General features: G+C 41.7%; 1 protein-coding gene across 3 annotated transcripts in view; it reads left to right on the top strand.

Annotated features, from left to right (window-relative positions):
* The window catches only part of LOC139452052 (limbin-like), a 54442-nt gene extending 27763 nt beyond the window's left edge, over positions 1–26679 (top strand). For all 3 annotated transcript variants that reach the window (XM_071233351.1, XM_071233352.1, XM_071233350.1), the window contains 19 exons: positions 1967–2210; positions 3211–3291; positions 4813–4923; positions 5078–5302; positions 12653–12732; positions 13253–13485; positions 14593–14784; positions 17085–17292; positions 17448–17540; positions 17629–17737; positions 17881–18027; positions 18217–18318; positions 18458–18583; positions 18683–18736; positions 22921–23090; positions 23216–23303; positions 23735–23901; positions 24108–24191; positions 24629–26679. In XM_071233351.1, the coding sequence (XP_071089452.1) occupies positions 1967–2210; positions 3211–3291; positions 4813–4923; positions 5078–5302; positions 12653–12732; positions 13253–13485; positions 14593–14784; positions 17085–17292; positions 17448–17540; positions 17629–17737; positions 17881–18027; positions 18217–18318; positions 18458–18583; positions 18683–18736; positions 22921–23090; positions 23216–23303; positions 23735–23901; positions 24108–24191; positions 24629–25178 (3064 nt within the window). In that variant the 3' untranslated portion in view covers positions 25179–26679. The remainder of the gene's footprint in view (positions 1–1966; positions 2211–3210; positions 3292–4812; positions 4924–5077; positions 5303–12652; positions 12733–13252; positions 13486–14592; positions 14785–17084; positions 17293–17447; positions 17541–17628; positions 17738–17880; positions 18028–18216; positions 18319–18457; positions 18584–18682; positions 18737–22920; positions 23091–23215; positions 23304–23734; positions 23902–24107; positions 24192–24628) is intronic.
* The last annotated feature ends 1110 nt before the right edge of the window (positions 26680–27789 follow it).

The following is a 27789-nucleotide window of genomic DNA, read 5'->3' as shown; positions in this document are numbered from 1 at the left end:
GACCTGCTGTAGATATTTAGAGATAGGTACAAACTGTCTGATTTGGAAAAAGTTTGACCTTAGCCCTGTTAAAATGTTTTCAGATACACGTGTAAGACGATCCGCTCATGCATACACTGAAGTTTAATGTATGAAGGTTTATCTTTATTCAAACATATAAAAGTCAGAAGGACTGGGTGGATTGTCAGAAAGAAATGGGATATTTATTAGTAACTTATAGTGTAACCATAGAGTTTTAGATATTGTTTGTCATTAAACAATATATATCACTTGACAAACCACAGGTCCGGGTAGTCCTGTGGGTACCCGGGTCCTACTCAGAACCCACCCGACGCGGGTACCCGAGTTACCTGTCCCAGCCCTAATATCCTGTATGACACCCCATGTCCTGTTCAACACCCTGTGTCTTGTATAACACCCCATGTCCTGTTCAACACCTTGTGTCTTGTATAACACCCCATGTCCTGTAGTACACCCAATGTCCTGTATAACTCCCCATGTCATTTATAACACCCAATGTCCTGTATAACACCCCATGTCCTGTATGACTTACATCCTATCCTGTATGACACCCCATGTCCTGTATAACTTACATCATATCCTGTATGAAACCCCATGTCCTGTATAACACCCCATGTCCTGTATAACACCCCATGTCTTGTACAACACCCCATGTCCTGTATAACATCCCATGTCCTGTAGAACACCCCATGTCCTGTAGAACACCCCATGTCCTGTAGAACACCCCATGTCCTGTAGAACACCCCATGTCCTGTATAACTCACCATGTCCTGTATAACACCCCATGTCCTGTATAACACCCCATGTCTTGCATAACACCCCATATCCTGTATAACACCCCATGTCCTGTATAACACCCCATGTCTTGTATAACACCCCATGTCCTGTATAACACCCCATGTCCTGTATAACGCCCCATGTCCTGTATAACACCCCATGTCCTGTATAACGCCCCATGTCCTGTATAACACCCCATGTCTTGCATAACACCCCATATCCTGTATAACACCCCATGTCCTGTATAACACCCCATGTCTTGTATAACACCCCATGTCCTGTATAACACCCCATGTCCTGTATAACGCCCCATGTCCTGTATAACACCCCATGTCTTGTATAACACCCCATGTCCTGTATAACACCCCATGTCCTGTATAACACCCCATGTCCTGTATAACACCCCATGTCCTGTATAACGCCCCATGTCCTGTATAACACCCCATGTCCTGTATAATGCCCCATATCCTGTATAACACCCCATGTCTTGTACAACACCCCATGTCCTGTATAACATCCCCTGTCGTGTACAACACCTCATGTCCTGTATAACACCCCATGTCTTGTACAACACCCCATGTCCTGTATAACACCCCATGTCCTGTATAACACCCCATGTCCTGTATTACACCCCACGTCCTGTATGAAAAATGATGTTATCATGATCACATAAGTTTATGGTAAATTTTAGTGAAAAAAAAAAAAAAATTTAGAAATGCTTTTAATGCACAAAACCCATTCACACATACCATACTGAATATTACAAAAACATTCTGAGGAAATAAGCTGACTTGCCAGGAAGAAAGAGATACTGTGTTCAACATTTTAGTTTTATTCCACTTCATTGAAAGTTTGGGTTTTTGTACATCAGGAAACCAAATTATATACAGAGAAACCCACCCAACTGTTACTTCTTCTTTTTAAAGAGCTATTACTTGGGGGAATCACTTCATACAACAAGTTTTGTTTTTCATGCCTTGATTGGAATGAAATGATAAACATTTGTCACAATTCTTCAGTTTTGTCATGGACTTTTTGATCTACAGGTATTTTATCCACTGGTTATTGATGGTGTAGTATAATATATACAGCAGCTATGGCTTAGTGATGTGTGTGGTGCATCTGATTTGGCTACACTGCCAACTTGTGTCATGTCTTGCTGCTGCAGCCTTGACATCTTGTCCACCATCTACGTGGACACCGACATTGAGAAGGAGCAGAATGATGCAGCCATTCAGACATCACAACTGTTGATCCAGAGTCTCAGACACAATGGCGACATCAGTCCACAGACAGAAAACAAGGTGGTCACTGACTTCAAAGTTTGTCTGCAAGAACTGGATCGGCATTTGGAGGCTGAATTTAAGAAGGCAATGGAGGAGGTGTACAAGGATCTCAGTGCTAAGAACAAGGTGACAGCTTGCTTTAGTGTGCAGGAGCAGTAGACACTGCTTCATAGAACCATGTATGTGTAGTATTTCTACCCTATTCCTGGTCCTGTGGCCATGGTGTTTGCTTAAACCACAAGTGTATTGGCTGATACAATTCTCCTTTTCACTTGCACCCTCTTGCAAAAGTATAGTTTACTTCCTCTTATCATGGTAATATTCTTCACTTAAATGAATCCTTACAATACCAAACACACAATAAAATCAGTCAAGAGATTCCTGGGGTACAACCTCCCAACTTTTACTTTATGACATAACCAATCTGCTGCCATGGCTGAGAGAAAGAAAAAGCACAAAGGAATTGTCTCGTGTGAAAATTTTATGCGTGTTAGACTTTTGTTGTTGTTTGTTTGTTGTTTAATGCTGCACTCAGCAATTTTCCAGCTATATGATGGCAGTCTGTAAATAATCGAGTCTGGACCAGACAATCTAGTGATTGACATCATGATCTACACAATGGGGATACGATGAAACGCATCAACCAAGTCAGCAAGCCTGACCATCAATCCTGTTAGTTGCCTCTTATGACAAGCACGGTCACCTTTTACAGCAAGAATGGGTTGCTGAAGACCTATTCTACCCCGGACATTCACAGGTTGTCGTCTATGAGAGTAAACATCAAAATAAAAGGAAAAGTAGACAACTTTTAACTGAGATGGAGTTCAGATGTTGTACTGAACAGATGTACTGGACACATGTGGTACTGGATGGATGTTGTACAATGTTGTACTGGACAGATGTACTGGACACATGTGGTACTGGATGGATGTTGTACAATGTTGTACTGGACAGATGTACTGGATGGATGTTGTACTGAATCTTTGCTTTCAATATTGGTTATTGAATTGTCTGGCCCAGACACAATTAATTACAGGCTGTCTTATAGCTGGTATAGTTCTGAGTGTGGTGTTAAACAGCAAACGAACTGGACAGATGTGTGTGACATTTTAAGTGTGTATTGCAGGAGAGGTTCAGCACAATGATGGCACGACACAAGCAGGAGAAAGCAGATGCTATGAACATGACCAGGGACTCCACTGATGAGGTAAGACACCCAAACATACTCATCCACATTTTGTTTTTAATGGAAACAAAGGGGTCTGTTACAGATGGATTTGTTTGCATGAGACAACTGTCCAAGTCAGAGCTGTCTTCATGCAAGGTCTCTGACTGATCTAGCGCCCTACCTCCTGTTGTATGATGTACATGGGATGCATTATGTGGTTTTGTCTCCAGGAGAAGGCCAGCAGACTGATCTAGCCATACCTCCTGTTGTTTGTTGTACATGGGATGCAGTATGTGGTTGTGTCTCCAGGAGAAGGCCAGCAGACTGATCTAGCCATACCTCCCGTTGTATGATGTAGCCTGCAACCTCGGGGTATTGCGGTACTTGTCATGTACGCTAAACGGAACAAAATGCACTCACTACCCTTTATGATTATTCGTGTTCTCTATATCAGATATCATTTATTTTATCAAATGATGCATATTTTACTGATAAAAGTTCATTATTTACATCAGTAGCTTCGAGTAAAAGCCGGGCCTCGCGCTCTGTTTGACAAGGGAGAGAACTCCATCGTATCGCGGTACAGAGAAAAGTTGTGTATGGAGGTCCGAATTGGACAAAAAGAGGACATAATTCTACCAACCCCTTGGTATGATCATGCCAGACATCAGTGACTTGTCTAGACAAGTGCAAAGACAGCACAAGTAAAATTCTAAATGTGTTATCAGTAATAGGTATTCAATGCATATTTACCGAAAAGTAAGAGAAAAATATTTTTATAAGTCAACAACAAATTATCAGAAATGATATTCTAAGATTGTTTTTAAAAAAAATTGGATGACAATAATTTTTCACAAAATGGAAAAATGTTAAAGTCAACAATAAATATATATATAGCACTCCTAGTATGCCCAAAGTATGTATTTATTTTTGGCTATTAGTGAAGAAAGTATTTCTAAGTTTGGCATTATGGCCCTTATGATCTCCCAATAGATTCTGGGCACAGAGCGGGAAGAAATGTGCGGACTACGTAACTTCCGTGACCTTATTAGTCGCCATGAATATGCAGATGATCTAGTTCAGGTCGATAGAGAGAGTTTACTTGGGGAACTGCGGGTTATATCGTTGGCCATTGATAGATGGGGGTAAGGCAATATTAAAAATGATGCCAGAAGTAAGTATCAACGCATTAATAACTCTTTACTTACAGCAGACGGAACATTCCGAGGAAATTATGTCTCAAGGAGAATCCCAGCAGACTGATCTAGCCATACCTCCCATTGTTTGATATACATGGGATGCATTATGTGGTTGTGTCTCCAGGAGAAGGCCAGCAGACTGATCTAGCCATACCTCCTGTTGTTTGTTGTACATGGGATGCATTATGTGGTTGTGTCTCCAGGAGAATCCCAGCAGACTGATCTAGCCATACCTCCCGTTGTTTGATATACATGGGATGCATTATGTGGCTGTGTCTCCAGGAGAATCCCAGCAGACTGATCTAGCCATACCTCCCGTTGTTTGATGTACATGTGATGCATTATGTGGTTGTGTCTCCAGGAGAAGGAGGTTTTGCTGTCTCTGCTGGACCAGCAGCACCAGACGGAGGAGAATGAACTCACCTACATCCTGGCACTCGAGCAGAACGAGGAGGGAGAAAAACTCAGAAAGGTTTGAGAACTTCTGCACATGTGATAGTGAACCATTGATTCCTGTAGCAAATGTTTCTGAAACTAGATGTGAAGATACAGTGAAACAGATACAGAAACAGAACTGTATCTGATTGGGCATCATATACATAAATGGCACTGTGTTTATTGTGCAGGAATTTGCTATTCGGAAACGGATGGGTATCAAAGAAAAACAGCAGTACTTTCTGAACAACACATGTGGCACGGGTCAGTTGGATCCACAACAAGCAGACTGGCTGCTGAAGGAGCATGCAAAACAACAAGAGAGACTCCACCGCATGTACGATGAGGAGATCTCACGCCAGAGGATGCTACTGGAGGAGAAACTAGCCCGTCGAAGGGCACTGGCACATGCAAGTGTAAGTATACCTTGTTACTGGACATGCAAGTGTATGTACACCTTGACACTGGACATGCAAGTGTATGTATACCTTGACACTTAGAAACTGGACATGCAAGTGTAAGTACACCTTGTTACTGGACATGCAAGTGTTAGTACACCTTGACACTTAGACACTGGACTTGCAAGTGTATGAATACCTTGACACTGGACATGCAAGTGTATGTATACCTTGACACTTAGAAACTGCACATGCAAGTTTAAGTATACCTTGTTACTGGACATGCAAGTGTAAGTATACCTTGACACTGGACATGCAAGTGTAAGTATACCTTGTTACTGGACATGCAAGTGTATGTATACCTTGTTACTGGACATGCAAGTGTAAGTATACCTTGACACTGGACATGCAAGTGTAAGTATACCTTGACACTGGACATGCAAGTGTAAGTATACCTTGTTACTGGACATGCAAGTGTATGTATACCTTGTTACTGGACATGCAAGTGTATGTATACCTTGACACTTAGAAACTGGACATGCAAGTTTAAGTACACCTTGTTACTGGACATGCAAGTGTTAGTACACCTTGACACTTAGACACTGGACTTGCAAGTGTATGTACACCTTGACACTGGACGTGCAAGTGTATGTATACCTTAACAGTTAGAAACTGGACATGCAAGTGTAAGTATACCTTGTTACTGGACATACAAGTGTAAGTATACCTTGACACTTAGACACTGGACATGCAAGTGTATGTATACCTTGACACTGGACATGCAAGTGTAAATATACCTTGACACTTAGAAACTGGACATGCAAGTGTAAGTATACCTTGTTACTGGACATGCAAGTGTATGTACACCTTGACACTGGACATGCAAGTGTATGTATACCTTGACACTTAGAAACTGGACATGCAAGTGTAAGTACACCTTGTTACTGGACATGCAAGTGTTAGTACACCTTGACACTTAGACACTGGACTTGCAAGTGTATGTATACCTTGACACTGGACATGCAAGTGTATGTATACCTTGACACTTAGAAACTGGACATGCAAGTTTAAGTACACCTTGTTACTGGACATGCAAGTGTTAGTACACCTTGACACTTAGACACTGGACTTGCAAGTGTATGTATACCTTGACACTGGACATGCAAGTGTTAGTACACCTTGACACTTAGACACTGGACTTGCAAGTGTATGTACACCTTGACACTGGACGTGCAAGTGTATGTATACCTTAACAGTTAGAAACTGGACATGCAAGTGTAATTATACCTTGTTACTGGACATACAAGTGTAAGTATACCTTGACACTTAGACACTGGACATGCAAGTGTATGTATACCTTGACACTTAGAAACTGGACATGCAAGTGTAAGTACACCTTGTTACTGGACATGCAAGTGTTAGTACACCTTGACACTTAGACACTGGACTTGCAAGTGTATGTATACCTTGACACTGGACATGCAAGTGTATGTATACCTTAACACTTAGAAACTGGACATGCAAGTGTATGTATACCTTAACACTTAGAAACTGGACATGCAAGTGTATGTATACCTTAACACTTAGAAACTGGACTTGCAAGTGTATGTACACCTTGACACTGGACATGCAAGTGTATGTACACCTTGACACTGGACATGCAAGTGTATGTATACCTTGACACTGGACATGCAAGTGTAAGTATACCTTGACACTGGACATGCAAGTGTAAGTACACCTTGACACTGGACTTGCAAGTGTAAGTATACCTTGTTACTGGACATGCAAGTGTATGTACACCTTGACACTGGACATGCAAGTGTATGTATACCTTAACACTTAGAAACTGGACATGCAAGTGTATGTATACCTTAACACTTAGAAACTGGACTTGCAAGTGTATGTACACCTTGACACTGGACATGCAAGTGTATGTATACCTTAACACTTAGAAACTGGACATGCAAGTGTATGTATACCTTAACACTTAGAAACTGGACTTGCAAGTGTATGTACACCTTGACACTGGACATGCAAGTGTATGTATACCTTAACACTTAGAAACTGGACATGCAAGTGTATGTATACCTTAACACTTAGAAACTGGACTTGCAAGTGTATGTACACCTTGACACTGGACTTGCAAGTGTATGTACACCTTGTTACTGGACTTGCAAGTGTAAGTACACCTTGTTACTGGACATGCAAGTGTATGTACACCTTGTTACTGGACATGCAAGTGTATGTACACCTTGACACTGGACTTGCAAGTGTATGTATACCTTGACACTGGACATGCAAGTGTAAGTATACCTTGACACTGGACATGCAAGTGTAAGTACACCTTGACACTGGACTTGCAAGTGTAAGTATACCTTGTTACTGGACATGCAAGTGTATGTACACCTTGACACTGGACATGCAAGTGTATGTATACCTTAACACTTAGAAACTGGACATGCAAGTGTATGTATACCTTAACACTTAGAAACTGGACTTGCAAGTGTATGTACACCTTGACACTGGACATGCAAGTGTATGTATACCTTAACACTTAGAAACTGGACATGCAAGTGTATGTATACCTTAACACTTAGAAACTGGACTTGCAAGTGTATGTACACCTTGACACTGGACTTGCAAGTGTATGTACACCTTGTTACTGGACTTGCAAGTGTAAGTACACCTTGTTACTGGACATGCAAGTGTATGTACACCTTGACACTGGACATGCAAGTGTAAGTACACCTTGTTACTGGACATGCAAGTGTAAGTACACCTTGTTACTGGACATGCAAGTGTAAGTACACCTTGTTACTGGACATGCAAGTGTATGTATACCTTGACACTGGACATGCAAGTGTATGTATACCTTGACACTTAGAAACTGGACATGGAAGTTTAAGTACACCTTGTTACTGGACATGCAATTGTTAGTACACCTTGACACTTAGACACTGGACTTGCAAGTGTAAGTATACCTTGTTACTGGACATGCAAGTGTATGTACACCTTGTTACTGGACATGCAAGTGTATGTACACCTTGTTACTGGACATGCAAGTGTATGTACACCTTGTTACTGGACATGCAAGTGTAAGTACACCTTGTTACTGGACATGCAAGTGTAAGTACACCTTGTTACTGGACATGCAAGTGTAAGTACACCTTGACACTGGACATGCAAGTGTATGTATACCTTGACACTTAGAAACTGGACATGCAAGTTTAAGTACACCTTGTTACTGGACATGCAAGTGTTAGTACACCTTGACACTTAGACACTGGACTTGCAAGTGTAAGTATACCTTGTTACTGGACATGCAAGTGTATGTACACCTTGACACTGGACATGCAAGTGTATGTATACCTTAACACTTAGAAACTGGACATGCAAGTGTATGTATACCTTAACACTTAGAAACTGGACATGCAAGTGTATGTATACCTTGACACTTAGACACTGGACATGCAAGTGTAAATATACCTTGTTACTGGACATGCAAGTGTATGTACACCTTGACACTGGACATGCAAGTGTAAGAACACCATGACACTCAGACACTGGACATGGAAGTGTAAGTATACCTTGACACTGGACATGCAAGTGTAAGTACACCTTGTTACTGGACATGCAAGTGTAAGTACACCTTGACACTGGACATGCAAGTGTATGTATACCTTGTTACTGGACATGCAAGTGTAAGTACACCTTGACACTGGACATGCAAGTGTATGTATACCTTGACACTTAGAAACTGGACATGCAAGCGTAAGTATACCTTAACACTTAGAAACTGGACATGCAAGTGTATGTATACCTTGACACTTAGACACTGGACATGCAAGTGTAAATATACCTTGTTACTGGACATGCAAGTGTATGTACACCTTGACACTGGACATGCAAGTGTAAGAACACCATGACACTCAGACACTGGACATGCAAGTGTATGTACACCTTGACACTGGACATGCAAGTGTATGTATACCTTAACACTTAGAAACTGGACATGCAAGTGTATGTATACCTTAACACTTAGAAACTGGACATGCAAGTGTAAATATACCTTGTTACTGGACTTGCAAGTGTATGTACACTTTGACACTGGACATGCAAGTGTATGTATACCTTGACACTTAGAAACTGGACATGCAAGTTTAAGTACACCTTGTTACTGGACATGCAAGTGTTAGTACACCTTGACACTTAGACACTGGACATGCAAGTGTATGTATACCTTGACACTGGACATGCAAGTGTAAATATACCTTGTTACTGGACATGCAAGTGTATGTATACCTTGACACTGGACATGGAAGTGTAAGTACACCTTGGCACTCAGACACTGGACATGCAAGTGTAAGTACACCTTGACACTCAGACACTGGACATGGAAGTGTAAGTACACCTTGTAACTGGACATGCAAGTGTAAGTACACCTTGTTACTGGACAGGCAAGTGTAAGAACTCCTTGACACTCAAACACTGGATATGCAATGTAAGTACACCTTGACACTCAGACACTGGACATGCAAGTGTAAGTACACCTTGACACTCAGGCACTGGACATGCAAATGTAAGTACACCTTGACACTCAGACACTGGACATGCAAGTGTAAGAACACCTTGACACTCAGGCACTGGACATGCAAGTGTAAGTACACCTTGACACTCAGACACTGGACATGCAAGTGTAAGAACACCTTGACACTCAGACACTGGACATGCAAGTGTAAGAACACCATGACACTAAGACACTGGACATGCAAGTGTAAGAACACCTTGACACTCAGGCACTGGACATGCAAGTGTAAGAACACCTTGACACTCAGGCACTGGACATGCAAGTGTAAGTACACCTTGACACTCAGGCACTGGACATGCAAGTGTAAGAACACCTTGACACTCAGGCACTGGACATGCAAGTGTAAGAACACCTTGACACTCAGGCACTGGACATGCAAGTGTAAGAACACCTTGACACTCAGGCACTGGACATGCAAGTGTAAGAACACCTTGACACTCAGGCACTGGACATGCAAGTGTAAGAACACCTTGACACTCAGGCACTGGACATGCAAGTGTAAGAACACCATGACACTCAGACACTGGACATGCAAGTGTAAGAACACCTTGACACTCAGGCACTGGACATGCAAGTGTAAGTACACCTTGACACTCAGGCACTGGACATGCAAGTGTAAGTACACCTTGACACTCAGGCACTGGACATGCAAGTGTAAGTACACCTTGACACTCAGACACTGGACATGCAAGTGTAAGAACACCTTGACACTCAGACACTGGACATGCAAGTGTAAGAACACCTTGACACTCAGGCACTGGACATGCAAGTGTAAGTACACCTTGACACTCAGGCACTGGACATGCAAGTGTAAGTACACCTTGACACTCAGGCACTGGACATGCAAGTGTAAGAACACCTTGACACTGTGTAAAAATAATTGGTTCTTAGCAATAGCTTTTGAAAATATTGTGCGAGTGGGCGGCTTTTTTTTTCTTTTCTTTTTCATTTATGTACAAACTAGTTAGAATCCAATTCCGTATATTGCTGTGTATAAGGCGAATTTTTCATAACTAAAATTAGGAGGCTTTCAAGGGGTGGGTGAGGGTGAAGTCTTATACACAGGGTTGAAGAGGTTTCTTTATTTTTTCCCCAACACAAACACATTACTGTGAGCACGTAACACCGGAAATACCATGTCAGCAAATCCGTGCTGAAGTACGCAAATTAATCATGTAAATACACTGTCTGGTTGTAAAAAGAGTTCATAATATATCTGGACTTATGCTGGTAATCTATTTTATTAATTTTATTCAACATTTCATTCAATAGTGTTTCAATTTATTTTGGCGAGATCGTATGTGAAGTGATCAGAAGATTGCAGAACTCACCATTATTTACTGCAACCACGGCCATTTTACCACTATTGACGCCTTGAAACAAACTTTAGTGGATAGAGAAAGGATATATATATCATAAATGCCATACATTGAACCGCTGAAAGTCATATTTCAGTTGCAATCGCGGCCGCGGGAGCATTGATGTGGATTGGTCAAATTCCTTTTTATATGAAAAAATATCCGGCAATAGCGATCAGCTGAACCAAAGTTCTATGCATATGGTTATTAATTTATTTCACATGTATAAAGTAAAGCTGCAACTAATATGATATTGGAATAAATTATTCCTGATAAAATAATAGTTTCAGATATAATTCTTCCGCTCATTGTATCAAAATTCTTTCACGTTATATTATTGAGTAATTTTCTACCGAATCACCATTAAATTCCAAGAAACGTGTGTACAGCTGAATGCTACTTCCGGCTTAGTTTACGAGACAAGACACACAGTAATCTTAATCTCTGCATATAAAACAATGCCAATCAGAACAGGAAATACAATTTGATCTGGTAAATCATCATGTCTAGTGATGTTTTATCTCAAATTTCAAATTTGTATTGGCCAAATTTAATATAATCTGTTCGTATTACTGAGTTCGCTGAAGAGATATTGCAAATGTAGTTATTGTGTATGGGCTGGTGACATGCTTCATTCCGATTCGCTCTAAAGACGGGTTATAGAAATTAGCATCCATTTCCCTCTTATTTTACGAGACAAATAAATATGTAAATCTTAACCCCTGCATATGAAAGATTGTCCTGCATATAGTACACAGATACCATTGAATTTGTAAATCATCATGTCTAGTGATGTTTTATTGCAAAGTTCATGTTTTCATTGACCAAATTTGCAAACGGCAAAACAAGCACACTCCTATTACCGCCATAACACACGAGATGTGCAGTAAAGCAGTGCGCATGAAAAGGGAAGTAACTGCATGCTATATTGGATCGCATTGTTTTTAAGTATTGTAGCATTTCACTGTTGAGGTCGTGAGTTCGAGACACATAACATTTAAGGATTTTTTTTGTGAAAATGGAAATAAAAACAAAACGTCCGGCGGACTTTGTGATGATGCGGCGGTGACTGAAAACCAAGAATAAATATATTTTTTTAGCCTTATGTTACCTTACGTAGACACTGCATGATATTTGCCCCCAGACATACCCACACCTAGCTGGAAAGACCTTCGGAGATTGCCCCAGTTGCGACACTCTAAAAAGCACTTGTTCTGGCTAGAATATGACAATTAATGGTGGTACAACACGAGGCCACCAAGCATGCAGATTCACTGTTTGCAGACAAATTCTAATTGTCTGGTCAGTAACTTGAACTTCAGTGAACAGAGACTGTGACTGCCATGATCCTGCAGATTGTGAGGCACTGGTTGGTACTGTTGTATCTGTGATTGACTGACACTGTGACATGTGTTTCTGCAGGAGGGCCAGGAGGATGACCATGTGGAAATGCTGAACACCATGGTGGGACACCAGGTCACAGCCATACAGAGGATGGGCAAGTGAGTGGATAGGACTCCAGTCAACTGTATTCTTTATCTGCCTTCCATCTAGTAAAAGTTAAAAAGATCATCTAATCAAGGTGTAGCTTGTGATAGGGTTGGTTGGTTGGTTGGTTTGTTGTTTAACGCCGCACTTAGAAATATTCCAGCTATATGACGGCGGTCTGTAGATAATTGAGTCTGGACCAGACAATCCAGTGATTAATATCATGAGCATCGATCCACACAATTGGGATTGATGACATGCATCAACCAAGTCATCAAGCCTGACCACCCGATCCCGTTAGTCGCCTTTTACGACAAGCATAGTCAACCTTTACGGCAAGCATGGGTTGCTGAAGACCTATTCTACCCTGGAATCTTGTGATAGGCACAAGTAGGTGAGAGAATCACAGCAAGGTAGCTGGGTTGTCATTTTGTACCATGGTTACCCAGGAAAAAGGTCCTGGTTTACGCTCAGGTAGAAGAGTGCCTGTAGAAGTGTAGCTAATACTTTTCCTTTGTTGCCATGGTTACCCAGGAGAGAGGTCCTGAGTGAGGCTCAGGTAGATGAGTACCTCAAGAATGTGAAAGAGGAGATGCTGGCTGTTAAGGAAAAGATGGAGAAGGAAAAGGGGAGACAGGAAGAAGAGCTACACAAAAAGCTGAGTCAACGCAAACAGCAGAGACTGATGGAGAAGAAGAAACACCAAGAACAAGAATTTCAGGATTTCGCCAGCAAGAGTACAGCACAGCAAACAGATGGCAGCATTGGTATGTCCTCTTCTGTAGATGTGTTATTTTGATTATGCAGCCACCTGCTTAGAAAGTAATTCAGTCTTGAAATGACTTGTAAATAGTTTCATTCAGGAAGGATTGTTAGAATGGAATGGAGACTTCATATTTGGAACAACCATTGCTTGCGAGAAACAATGTTCTCGGATAACATTAAAGGTCCCGGCCTCTAGATGAGAAGTCAACACCCTCAAAAAGAGTGTGTAAACACAATAGCTTGTGTTTTAGAATTGGATGTTGATGAAACTTTCTAAACATGATGTCTAGGCCATTCATGGCTGATAATAAAGGTCAAGGTCATTCAACTGGAAGTGCTTCTTTTCTGTTTCAAAGTTGTACTGCATTTGCCATGTCTTCACCAAACAGGAAGGGACTCTGTTAAACTGGAAGTGCACATAAGAACGTTGTTAAAAATAAAGTTACTTGAAACTTCGGAATAAAATTTCTGTTTCACAATTGTACCTCATTGCCAATGTGTTTTCTCAAACGGGAAGTAATGGGACTTTCAATATCAAAGTTGTACTGCTTTCGCTATATGTTATCGCAAACTGGAAGGGAAGCTATTAAATCGGGAGTGCACATAAGAATGTTTCCAAAAATGAAGTAGCTAGGAGCATTGGACTTTATGTTTCAAAGTTGTACCATGTGTTTTCTTTAACCTAAAGTGATGTTACTTTCTTGGAAGTTCTTGTAACATTGTTGCTTAAATAGCTAGAAGCATGACACTTTCTGTCGCAAAGATTCACTGCATTGGCCATGTATTGTCCGACACTGTAAGTGATGTTATTGACCAGGAAGAGCTCATAACTTTGTAATGAAGGTGGGGGGAGGCATAGGCTTTTTCTATGTCAAAGCAGCACTGCATTGGGCATGTGTGAGGATGACTGTCACCTGATGTGGTGAAGTCAAAATAGTTCATGATACATGATCCTGATGGGAAACTTTTAGGGCATTCAGAAAATGGTGAGCATGGGGCTGCTATGATTTTGCATATAATTAAAACACCTTTTCAGTTAGCGATTGATATTACAGAACACTGAAGCAACATCTGAGGCAGAGTTAACTGTTGTATTTATCTAACTTCAGATCCAATAGCATTTGCTGAAGGTTTGCTGAAACTCAGATCACATCATCGTACAGAGTTAAGTGACCTTGAGAATGAAATTGACAGTGAACATTTTCATGAGTTGGAGGAGTCAAGGAACCAAATAGCATTCTCTGCCCGGGCTGAACTGAAGGAGATGGAGAAGAAGCTTCTTGCTGACCTGCAAGGAGAGGGTAGGTGTCTTATGGAGTACATAGGGTGTTATATGGGAGGTGTCTTATGGAGTATATAGGGTGTTATATGGGAGGTGTCTTATGGAGTACATAGGGTGTTATATGGGAGGTGTCTTATGGAGTATATAGGGTGTTATATGGGAGGTGTCTTATGGAGTACATAGGGTGTTATATGGGAGGTGTCTTATGGGCTATATAGGGTGTTATATGGGAGGTGTCTTATGGAGTACATAGGGTGTTATATGGGAGGTGTCTTATGGAGTATATAGGGTGTTATATGGGAGGTGTCTTATGGGGAATATAGGATGTTATATGGGAGGTGTCTTATGGAGTATATAGGGTGTTATATGGGAGGTGTCTTATGGAGTATATAGGGTGTTATATGGGAGGTGTCTTATGGAGTATATAGGGTGTTATATGGGAGGTGTCTTATGGAGTACATAGGGTGTTATATGGGAGGTGTCTTATGGAGTACATAGGGTGTTATATGGGAGGTGTCTTATGGAGTATATAGGGTGTTATATGGTAGGTGTCTTATGGAGTACAAAGGGTGTTATATGGGAGGTGTCTTATGGAGTACATAGGGTGTTATATGGGAGGTGTCTTATGGAGTACATAGGGTGTTATATGGGAGGTGTCTTATGGAGTATATAGGGTGTTATATGGGAGGTGTCTTATGGGGAATATAGGATGTTATATGGGAGGTGTCTTATGGAGTATATAGGGTGTTATATGGGAGGTGTCTTATGGAGTATATAGGGTGTTATATGGGAGGTGTCTTATGGAGTATATAGGGTGTTATATGGGAGGTGTCTTATGGAGTACATAGGGTGTTATATGGGAGGTGTCTTATGGAGTACATAGGGTGTTATATGGGAGGTGTCTTATGGAGTATATAGGGTGTTATATGGTAGGTGTCTTATGGAGTACAAAGGGTGTTATATGGGAGGTGTCTTATGGAGTACATAGGGTGTTATATGGGAGGTGTCTTATGGAGTACATAGGGTGTTATATGGTAGGTGTCTTATGGAGTACATAGGGTGTTATATGGTAGGTGTCTTATGGAGTACATAGGGTGTTATATGGTAGGTATCTTATGGAGTACACAGGATGCTATATTGTAGGTGTCTTATGCGGTACATAGGATGTTATATGGTAGGTGTCTTATGGAGTACATAGGGTGTTATATGGGAGGTGTCTTATGGGCTATATAGGGTGTTATATGGGAGGTGTCTTATGGGCTATATAGGGTGTTATATGGTAGGTGTCCTATGGAGTACATAGGGTGTTATCTGGTAGGTGTCTTGTGGAGTACATAGGGTGTTACATGGAAGGTGTCTTATGGGCAATATAGGGTGGTATATGGGAGGTGTCTTATGGAGTACAAAGGGTGTTATATGGTAGGTGTCTTATGGGCTATTTAGGGTGTTATATGGTAGGTGTCTTATGGAATTTATAGGGTGTTATATGGTAGGTATCTTATGGGGTACCTAGTGTGTTATGTGGTAGGTGTCTTATGGAGTACATAGTATGTTAAATGGTAGGTGTTCTTATGGAGTTCATAGGATGTTAAATGGTAGGTGTCTTATGCAGTACATAGGATGTTATGTGGTAGGTGTCTTATGCAGTACATAGGATGTTATGTGGTAGGTGTCATATAGGATATAAAGGATGTTATATGTTAGGTGTCATTTAGGATATACAGGATGTTATATGGTAGGTGTCATATAGGATATACTGGATGTTATAGGGTAGGTGTCATATAGGATTTACAGGAAGACTTTCACAACATATTGGATGTTACCTGTTTCTGTGGAGAATCTGAGTTAGAATAGGTACCTCGCATTCTGTAATTGTTGTATGAGGCGTCTAAATGGATTTGTTTGGTCAGGATCAGAGACTCTGTTGCCACTGCGACTTCATGGGACGCTACTTAATGTATTACAGGCTGCTAGATTATTTACAGACTGCCATCATGAAGGTGGAATAATGCTGAGTGCAGCATTCAACAACAAACCAACACATATGGGAAGTTAAGTGTCTTGAGCACCATCTAGGTGTTTTCACGGCACTTGGATGTTAAATAGTGGGTATCTTGCATCATATTAAAGTTGTAAATTGGCTTGTGTATAATTGATAGATTAATTCACTCAAGGGTGAACACCCTTCCATGTAGTGTGTAATGTTTATGTGTGAATAAGTCTCAAGATGGACGTGTTTTGAAGCTTATCACAAGTGAATCTTCTGCTTTGTTATACCACACCATGTGTTCAGTTGCTTCACTTGTTTCTTAATTGAAGGAATGAGTGAAAATCAGATGAATAAGTTCTTGAAGGATCATGACCGAGAACTGAATGATCTGCTGCGGCGGCAGGAGGGGGAGAGGGAGAAGCAGAAGGAGAGGTTGCGGGAGACGCTGTTGCGGAGGCAGCAGGAGTGGGAGCAGCGCAGGGCACAGGAAAAGCAGGAGCAGGAGGAGCTCAGGGAGCACGAGGCCAAGGTCGTCAAGTGAGTGCAGCAAGCTAGCAGCAAACTCACAAGAATATCTCATACTGACGTTATTCATCAAAGTGAGAACAATAACTAAAACTCATCAAGCGTTGTAACTGGACATAAACTATTCATGCAGATATAAACTTATTCCTGTTTTCTGTTTTGTCCAGCAAGTTGATTAACAGCCAGATGTCAATTTCTGAAGCTGAAAGAGATCGCATCTTGAAGGAACATGAAAAACAGATGGTACAACTAGAAAATAGGTAGGTTCAGTTACCACCAACTGTCCTCTATATTTGATGTTACAGTAAAGGCTGTACTATTGATGGAGTGTGCTGTATTTTCATGTAGCTTAACACTGAACAAGCTTCGTCAGAAGAGAATGTTGGAGGACAAACTGGCACAGAGGAGGGCCCAGCAACTGGAGAAATTACAGCAACGACAAGACACTGAAATCAAGGTCAGTCACCAGTGAATACATCATTGTGACGAGTTAGGAAGTAGACATCTCCAAATGAGACAACAGTAGTGGGTAGAGGTCTCCTGATGGGACATTAGTGGTGGGTAGAATGTAATCTTGTCTGATTCTGATTTTTGTAACAGAAGCAACGACGAGCTGCTGAGAACAATGGGGAAGAATCTGATGCTGAAACACATCGACAGGAGGCTGCTTTGATGAAGAAATATGCAGAAAGACGGATTGCAGTGCTGCAAGGTCATGAGCTGAATCTAGAGGAAGAATTGTCACAGGTTAGCACATCCCACGTGGTCAAAGGTATGTCGCCATACATTACACGAACTAATAAAACAGCTTGCAAAAAGTACAGACTAAAAATTGTTGGGCATTTTGGAAGCACATTTTTACACAAATTAGGATTGCTCTTCTGTATCAATTTGCTGAGAACAAAATGATTTGATTCTCTTTCTTCTCTGTTGAAGATTCGACAAGAGATGACAAAGGAGCGAGCATATGCCTTGAAGAACCAGGAGGAAAGACTTGGAGCTATGATTGCTGCCCTGCAGATGCAGAAAGCCAGAGAGGTAAGCATAGGCACGTCTGGTATCCCCAAGACTGTGCAGTGAAGCAACAGACTGCAAGTGTTCACAGGTAAGCTAGCACCAGACCATGGAGGTGCATTATTTTTGAGTGGCACATTCCTCAGTATCCATGATCTTTCAGATGGCCCAGATTGAAGAGCAGCAGAAGGCCATCAATAACCTGAAGGTGAACCTGATGGATGAACTGACTGATCGTGGTGTTCTCAGCTCACCAGAGTGTGAGCGCATCATAGAGACACACAAGGAGGTACGTCAGCTGTGTATGCCAATTCATGATATAAGCTTACTTAATGAAGATTGTACAGAGTCACTGTAATATGTTAATCATATCCGTATCATGTTTCAGAGACAAGAGCAGTTGAACAAGAAGCTTGATTCACAGAGGAAGAAGCAAGAAAGAGTGAGTCCCTCAATAACCTCCTCATAGGTGTTTTACTACTGCAGGCAGCAGAGGATGAGATAGGCCTGATGCCAGCACCAATACTACATCTTCACATATATCTGCACCACACAAAGGGTTTTCATATTTTCATAAGGGTTTGGTATTTCTAAACTTACTGCCAGAAGGGTACCTCAGAATTTCAGTGTGCAAGATCAACATAAGTGGAATCCTAAGAATCATAGAATGAGGACCCATCCAGTTTTCATGCACACCTGGTTACAGGTGATGAGACATAGATTCACCACGGGGATTGCAAATGCAAACTGGAGTCGATGGGGATGCACTGGCGCTTCCACTGCATAAAGGCCTTTCTGCACACTTGACAATCTGTTTCCTGGGATGCGAAAGGATCGAGTTCTTATGGTTGACAACTTGCCTCCATAAAACTGTAATGATCCTGTGCCAGTTGTTCTCCTTTGATAACTTGATCCTTCAAAGAGAGGTGAGGACTGCTGACAGCTGGAGTTCTGTGCTCCGTGAACAAGTCCAGGACTGCTCCAATCTGCCATCCACAACTTTGGCTTTGAGCAACTTAACGGCCCACCCTCCCACCCTGCCACCCTGCCCGGCATGGCACAGAGTGATTACAGTTTTGGGGATTTTAAGGCCTTCCTTTATGATGACCTGTTTGAAAGCCTACCTTTATGATGACCTGTTTGAAAGCCTACCTTTATGATGACCTGTTTGAAAGCCTACCTTTATGATGACCTGTTTGAAAGCCTACCTTTATGATGACCTGTTTTAAAGCCTACCTTTATTATGACCGGTTTAAAGCCTACCTTTATTATGAAGGGTGGTTGAAGAACTAGTCTGGAGATTTATATTTTGCCGATTTCAGTACCTTTCAGGATTGTTATAATACTTTATTCTACAAACTTTACTCTACCTTGCGTTTGATGTTTCTACTGTATGTATGTTTATAGGACATATCTGTAAGTCTTATTGTAGGCCCTGCAGGACAGGTGTGTGATGTGTCTACATGTGTTAGTGTAGGCCCTGCAGGACAGGTGTGTGATGTGTCTACATGTGTTAGTGTAGGCCCTGCAGGACAGGTGTGTGATGTGTCTATATGTGTTAGTGTAGGCCCTGCAGGACAGGTGTGTGATGTGTCTACATGTGTTAGTGTGTGCCCTGCAGGACAGGTGTGTGATGTGTCTACATGTGTTAGTGTAGGCCCTGCAGGACAGGTGTGTGATGTGTCTACATGTGTTAGTGTAGGCCCTGCAGGACAGGTGTGTGATGTGTCTACATGTGTTAGTGTAGGCCCTGCAGGACAGGTGTGTGATGTGTCCATATGTGTTAGTGTAGGCCCTGCAGGACAGGTGTGTGATGTGTCTACATGTGTTAGTGTAGGCCCTGTATGGCAGGTGTGTGATGTGTCTATATGTGTTAGTGTAGGCCCTGCAGGACAGGTGTGTGATGTGTCTACATGTGTTAGTGTAGGCCCTGCAGGACAGGTGTGTGATGTGTCTTTATGTGTTAGTGTGTGCCCTGTATGACAGGTGTGTGATGTGTCTACATGTGTTAGTGTGTGCCCTGTATGACAGGTGTGTGATGTGTCTACATGTGTTAGTGTAGGCCCTGCAGGACAGGTGTGTGATGTGTCTACATGTGTTAGTGTAGGCCCTGTATGACAGGTGTGTGATGTGTCTATATGTGTTAGTGTAGGCCCTGTATGACAGGTGTGTGATGTGTCTACATGTGTTAGTGTAGGCCCTGCAGGACAGGTGTGTGATGTGTCTACATGTGTTAGTGTAGGCCCTGCAGGACAGGTGTGTGATGTGTCTACATGTGTTAGTGTAGGCCCTGCAGGACAGGTGTGTGATGTGTCCATATGTGTTAGTGTAGGCCCTGCAGGACAGGTGTGTGATGTGTCTACATGTGTTAGTGTAGGCCCTGCAGGACAGGTGTGTGATGTGTCTGTGTGTGTTAGTGTAGGCCCTGCAGGACAGGTGTGTGATGTGTCCATATGTGTTAGTGTAGGCCCTGCAGGACAGGTGTGTGATGTGTCTACATGTGTTAGTGTAGGCCCTGCAGGACAGGTGTGTGATGTGTCTACATGTGTTAGTGTAGGCCCTGCAGGACAGGTGTGTGATGTGTCCATATGTGTTAGTGTAGGCCCTGCAGGACAGGTGTGTGATGTGTCTTTATGTGTTAGTGTAGGCCCTGCAGGACAGGTGTGTGATGTGTCTGTGTGTGTTAGTGTAGGCCCTGCAGGACAGGTGTGTGATGTGTCTACATGTGTTAGTGTAGGCCCTGTATGACAGGTGTGTGATGTGTCTACATGTGTTAGTGTAGGCCCTGTATGACAGGTGTGTGATGTGTCCATATGTGTTAGTGTAGGCCCTGTATGACAGGTGTGTGATGTGTCTACATGTGTTAGTGTAGGCCCTGTATGACAGGTGTGTGATGTGTCTACATGTGTTAGTGTAGGCCCTGCAGGACAGGTGTGTGATGTGTCTATATGTGTTAGTGTAGGCCCTGCAGGACAGGTGTGTGATGTGTCTATATCTGTTAGTGTAGGCCCTGCAGGACAGGTGTGTGATGTGTCTATATGTGTTAGTGTAGGCCCTGTATGACAGGTGTGTGATGTGTCTATATGTGTTAGTGTAGGCCCTGCAGGACAGGTGTGTGATGTGTCTACATGTGTTAGTGTAGGCCCTGTATGACAGGTGTGTGATGTGTCTATATGTGTTAGTGTAGGCCCTGCAGGACAGGTGTGTGATGTGTCTACATATGTTAGTGTAGGCCCTGTATGACAGGTGTGTGATGTGTCTACATGTGTTAGTGTAGGCCCTGTATGACAGGTGTGTGATGTGTCCATGTGTGTTAGTGTAGGCCCTGTATGACAGGTGTGTGATGTGTCTACATGTGTTAGTGTAGGCCCTGCAGGACAGGTGTGTGGTGTGTCTACATGTGTTAGTGTAGGCCCTGTATGGCAGGTGTGTGATGTGTCTATATGTGTTAGTGTAGGCCCTGCAGGACAGGTGTGTGATGTGTCCATATGTGTTAGTGTAGGCCCTGTATGGCAGGTGTGTGATGTGTCCATATGTGTTAGTGTAGGCCCTGTATGACAGGTGTGTGATGTGTCCATATGTGTTAGTGTAGGCCCTGCAGGACAGGTGTGTGGTGTGTCTACATGTGTTAGTGTAGGCCCTGCAGGACAGGTGTGTGATGTGTCTACATGTGTTAGTGTAGGCCCTGCAGGACAGGTGTGTGATGTGTCGATATGTGTTAGTGTAGGCCCTGTATGACAGGTGTGTGATGTGTCCATATGTGTTAGTGTAGGCCCTGCAGGACAGGTGTGTGATGTGTCTACATGTGTTAGTGTAGGCCCTGCAGGACAGGTGTGTGATGTGTCTATATGTGTTAGTGTAGGCCCTGTATGACAGGTGTGTGATGTGTCTACATGTGTTAGTGTAGGCCCTGTATGACAGGTGTGTGATGTGTCCATATGTGTTAGTGTAGGCCCTGTATGACAGGTGTGTGATGTGTCCATATGTGTTAGTGTAGGCCCTGCAGGACAGGTGTGTGATGTGTCTACATGTGTTAGTGTGTGCCTGCAGGACAGGTGTGTGATGTGTCTATATGTGTTAGTGTAGGCCCTGTACGACAGGTGTGTGATGTGTCTACATGTGTTAGTGTAGGCCCTGTATGACAGGTGTGTGATGTGTCTACATGTGTTAGTGTAGGCCCTGCAGGACAGGTGTGTGATGTGTCTACATGTGTTAGTGTAGGCCCTGCAGGACAGGTATGTGGTGTGTCCATGTGTTGTAGGCCCTGCAGGATATCTGCATACATTATTGTTGGCCATACAAGAGAGGTATGTGGTGTGTCCATGTGTTGTAGGCCCTGCAGGATATCTGCATACATTATTGTTGGCCATACAAGAGAGGTATGTGGTGTGTCCATGTGTTGTAGGCCCTGCAGGATATCTGCATACATTATTGTTGGCCATACAAGAGAGGTATGTGGTGTGTCCATGTGTTGTAGGCCCTGCAGGATATCTGCATACATTATTGTTGGCCATACAAGAGAGGTATGTGATGTGTCCATATGTGTTAGTGTAGGCCCTGCAGGATATCTGCATACATTATTGTTGGCCATACAAGAGAGGTATGTGGTGTGTCCATGTGTTGTAGGCCATGCAGGAGAAGCTGCAGGAGCGTCTGATGCAGAGGGAGCAGTCACTGCTGCAGAAACAGGAGCTGGAGATGGTGGAGATCATGCAGGCTTCCGGATCTAAGACTGCTTCAAAAATCCGTCGAGCACTCCTGATGCATCAACAGATGCTGCAACTTGAACAGTTCAGGTCTGGTAAAACTGACATTTTGGCAATATGACTGTGTCTTTGTTACGAATGCTTGTTACTTGATGAGCAAATAAGCAGATACACATCTTACTCTTTGACTGTTAAGTATGTTTTTTGTATTTTAGAAACCAGATGGAAAGAGAGACTACTCAGGTCCTGGAAGATATCCGGCGTCAGTTTGAAGTGAACAAACAGAAAGCTATGCAAGAACAGGTACAATCATTGTTGATGAACATCAGGTCACTGCTGCAACCACATTAACACCCCGACACATTACACCTGATATGTTCCTCTTTGGGTAGTTTCAAGCTGTATGAAAGGCTTGTTGATAGGATGAAAACAAACTGGAAGAACAACTTTGAAACTGCTGCAATATTGTGGTTACAGCACTCCAAACTTACATTCACATGTCATTGTAGACTTCAGCTGAAAGTTTACTTGACAACGATCACTGATAATGAATGTCTGGTGGCCAGTGTTGTCTCCTGTTGTGTTCTTGTGGTACATGCTAACTAATTGGCTATGTGTTTACTTCAGAGTAAAATTAACCATTAATGATATCTTATTCAGAAATAAGTTACTTTATAAGCAATGCTATATCCCAAGAGATGTGTTGTGAGTGTGACTTGTGTGTGTGTGTGCAGGAGCTGCAGTTTATAGCAGGGCTGGTGAAGGTGGGCAGAGTGCAGCAGGAGGAGCTGGTGCTGGTGCTGCAGATGCTGCACCCAGGGAAGTCACAGACGCAGCTGCAGGGAATGCTGGACAAGATTGCAGACAAGGACTCACAAGCACAACCAGGAGTACAGACAGAGTAAGACCTACTGGAACCAACTGTTTCTATTTTTACCATAATCAAATATACCTTGTTGAGAAGAGAAGTCTAACCTTGGCAGGTGTTCTGATGATGTAATGATACCTACACTCCAAAACTATGTACATTAATACATGAAGCACATAATGACATGGTGTTAAAGCTTGAGATTTGTGTTATATATTGAGTTGTTTATACTTGTACAGCAACACTCTGGTGGAACGTGTTCGAGCATCTCAGCTGGCATCCGGGCTGTCCAGCAGACAGAGCTCCCTCCGCAGCAACCGTGGGTAGGTGCCTTACTCACATACTGTGTTCAATACATATTAAATATCTGGATATCATCTGTATCAGAAGGTGCCTGAGTGATATAACATTATTTCAATTTGGGGCCTAATCATCATCTATCCCTGGCCATACTGTGTTTTGATTTCACTGTTGCCTGTATTGTCTTATAATTAATTCAAGCTATATCTCATAAACTAGTAAGGAAAGTGACAGTCAGGGGCTATTAATCAAAATTAACAAAGCAGGCTGAAATATTAATGAACATGCTCTTTGTCCCATACAAATGTGACCACAGCTCTACAGGCACAGTTTTGGAGAAACTGGAGAAACTCCCATTTCAATCCATTTTCCCAATACACTACCAGTGAATACTTTGACAGTAGTGTATTGTATGTGATATGTGTTTGGGCATACTTAATAATCACTTTCTTTTCTACAGAAGTCCTAAGAAACGTCTTGGAGGAACAAAGAAGCGATCCTCCCAACTGAGCCTTGTGTCCTCACTGAACGAAGAGAGCCTGCTGAATGATGGCTCCAAGAAGAAGTCCAGGTTGAAGCGAGGTTCACTGGGAGCACAGGGAGTGAATGTGAACGGAGGCTTTGAGTCAGATGACCATCCATCACGGCCAGGCTCGGCAATGCGGGGTGCAGTGCCACCCTATGATGACTACTCAAGGCGACAGTCATCAGGAGGCTATGAGTATGACTCACGGGGAGATGCCGCCATGTTGAACAGGACTCGGGGGTCGTTGGGTGGCTACCAGCATAACACACCCATAGATGAGGAAGACTACGAGTATCCGAGGCAAGATGCATATGGTGATGACTTCATAGGAATGGGCACAGGTCACAGCATTGGCAATGGGGTTGCAGCACCAGCTGCACAGGGGAGACTACCCCCATTACAGACACAAGGAAAGGGGAAGAAAAAGAAGAAACTGTTGAAAAAGTTAGCAAAAAAGGAGGATGGTTATGATGATTTGTTGTAGTATTTTATAAAATTAAGTATTGTATTCTGTAATGTTTTAAATGGAATACTTTATATAAAAAACGCAAGTGTCTGTCATTTAAAATCAATCCCATATGAGGAGCTTGTTCACAACAATGAGGTGGAATGTCAGAGCATAAGTTGTTCTGTTTGATATACTACTCAAATTACATTGATATTAAACTTGTACAGAATGGTTTCAGGTTTGTTATTGTTTTCAAGCCTGTTTTCAGTATTCTGTGTTTGCAAACATTGAAGGGCATTGACAGCACATAACATAAAGCACGCACAAGAAGTATTATACCTTTACTACTTTTAGTCCCTTCGCAACTATCCGTAGTGGGCAAGTCAGTGTTGTGATTGCTCTGACTCAATCATCTTAGGGTTGATATGTTAATTATCTATAACTTTACATAATGACCTTAGGGGCATGATTTTTACTCGTTACAATTTAGGTTCAGAATGGCCAGTGAATTCCTGGCTCAGAATCGACTGCAAGAACAATAGCATAACATCATCATAATCAGTTTTGTCAACTGCTACCATTGTGATTATATGGATATCTTATAGCCCTTGTGATTTATGATACTTACAGAAAAAGTCAAATTCAAGGTTTTACTTGGATCAAATAAACTTGTTGACATGAACTCAAGAAGCACCTACTTGGTAGGTACTTGGTACACAAACTACGGGTCAGCCTCCCATCTATTGCATGAAGATCACAATGAAGCCCTTTATCATAGGAGAAATGCTTTTGATACATTTTATTATACTTGTGATAAAAGTCATCATGTTGTAGACATGTCATGGGTACAAGAGATACCCTGGTCAGTTGGAAGTCATGTTGGTAGTAACAAGACTATATGTTGCTGACTCCTAACTGTGGCCTACTCCATAATAGGCCGCGGTTTGAGCTTCAGCAGTTGCTGCTTCATTAATGCAAACATTTTCCCAGTTTTTATCTGTTGACCTGTTGAACATCTCTGAAATGCTTAGCATCTTGAATTGACATTTCATGTTTACAAAGACATATTACATTGAGTATATGTTGAGTAGCTCAGTGTAATCCAGCTCAGGAAGTGTGCGTCTGTGATACAGCATGTTGTGATACCATGTTCTGTGTTCAAGATGCCTGATACCGGTTGTGAGGAGATGAACACCTCTCTTCTGTTATTTTGTGTTTGCATATGAAGTCATTGTTAGTGGTAGTGAGTTAAGCTGTTTGTTGATCTTCATTCTATTATTGTCTTGTTCTCTGCTTTTATTATGGTATATTGTAGATCACACATTTCCAATAAAATATTTTTACTGCAGAAATTCTGTACATATTGTTCGTTCTCCAGGTGGCATTGATCAGGTCAACACACATCTAGTCCTGTTAGTATCAGCCTTAAAGTACATGCAAGTATGCAGTTCAACATTGACAACATTTGTTGAGCCAACTTCTTTAACATTTGGTTGATTTGATCACCTTTACATTTTGGAACCAAAAGGTGTTTTGTACATGTAGTGTAATGTATGAATCAACATGATCAGATGTCAACTTCTGAATGTAATTTCCTCAGAAACTCAGATGCAATGCCAGACAGAAGTTTCATATATTTAGTATACTGAAATAAACCCTGACTAACACAAAACTAATCCTCAGTACTACTTTCTACTGGTCCTACATATTTAACATCCCCGGATATACTGGGAAACCTGACATTAACTAGGATTATAAAAACAGTTTACAGTGATCTATAATTGTCTTCCTCAGTTATGCGGATTTACACAGTTTGAACGCCATACCTCCATAAATACCAAAAATATTGAAGTCAATTCTGAAAGTAATTAGCATTATATTTATGAATGGCTGATAGATATTAACCCTTTTGTGGCTTGGTGATAGCACAGTTTCAGTAGATAGTTTTATTCGTAGCTTGCAGCATCATTTTTAACATGTCATTTAGATTTCAAATATACTAACGGAAAAAAGTAACTGCTTCATATAATGTTCAATAAAAATATGTTTATTCTGAAATTGTGTGCTGTTCACATTAAAAAGACACCAGTGTGATACACTCAAACATCCACGTTAACATATACTTGTGAATCGAAACCTTAAAGTCGAGATTGTCTTCATGATTATGTATTGAAAGATGGAGTATTTAATTAGGAGATAAACCTACTGTGTTTTGAAATTTGATGTAGTCCCACTGTAGAATAGATACCTCTTTATAATAATTTTGAACCAGCGCTTTAGAACATTCCGAAAAGTGGTCACAGGTAGTTATAGATGTAACAAATATTACTAAAGTTCAAGATTAAAAAACACCAAAGTCGTGAGTAGTTCATAATAAGTGTTCAAAACACATAGTTTTTCAAACGAAGTTGACAAATAACACTCCTAACTTAACAAAGAGAGATGTTTTAAATTCTTTCAAACTGTTGCACATTATTGAACACTGTGGACTGGCTGTCGTTTCTCGGAAATTTGTGCGAGAGGTCATTTCTTGGAAATCGAACATGCCATCATTTCTATTGTAGGGGTGACGTGTAATAGAAAAAGGTTTTAAAATGCTAAACGAATATATTTCTACAGCAAACTTTATGAATTAACATTCTAATAT

Source organism: Haliotis cracherodii, unplaced genomic scaffold (assembly GCF_022045235.1).
Source record: "Haliotis cracherodii isolate W230 unplaced genomic scaffold, xgHalCrac1.p SCAF_9, whole genome shotgun sequence".
In the NCBI taxonomy this organism is placed as follows: domain Eukaryota; kingdom Metazoa; phylum Mollusca; class Gastropoda; order Lepetellida; family Haliotidae; genus Haliotis; species Haliotis cracherodii.
Note: the sequence above shows the minus strand (reverse complement) of the source record. Positions and strands in the feature narration are given on the sequence as shown.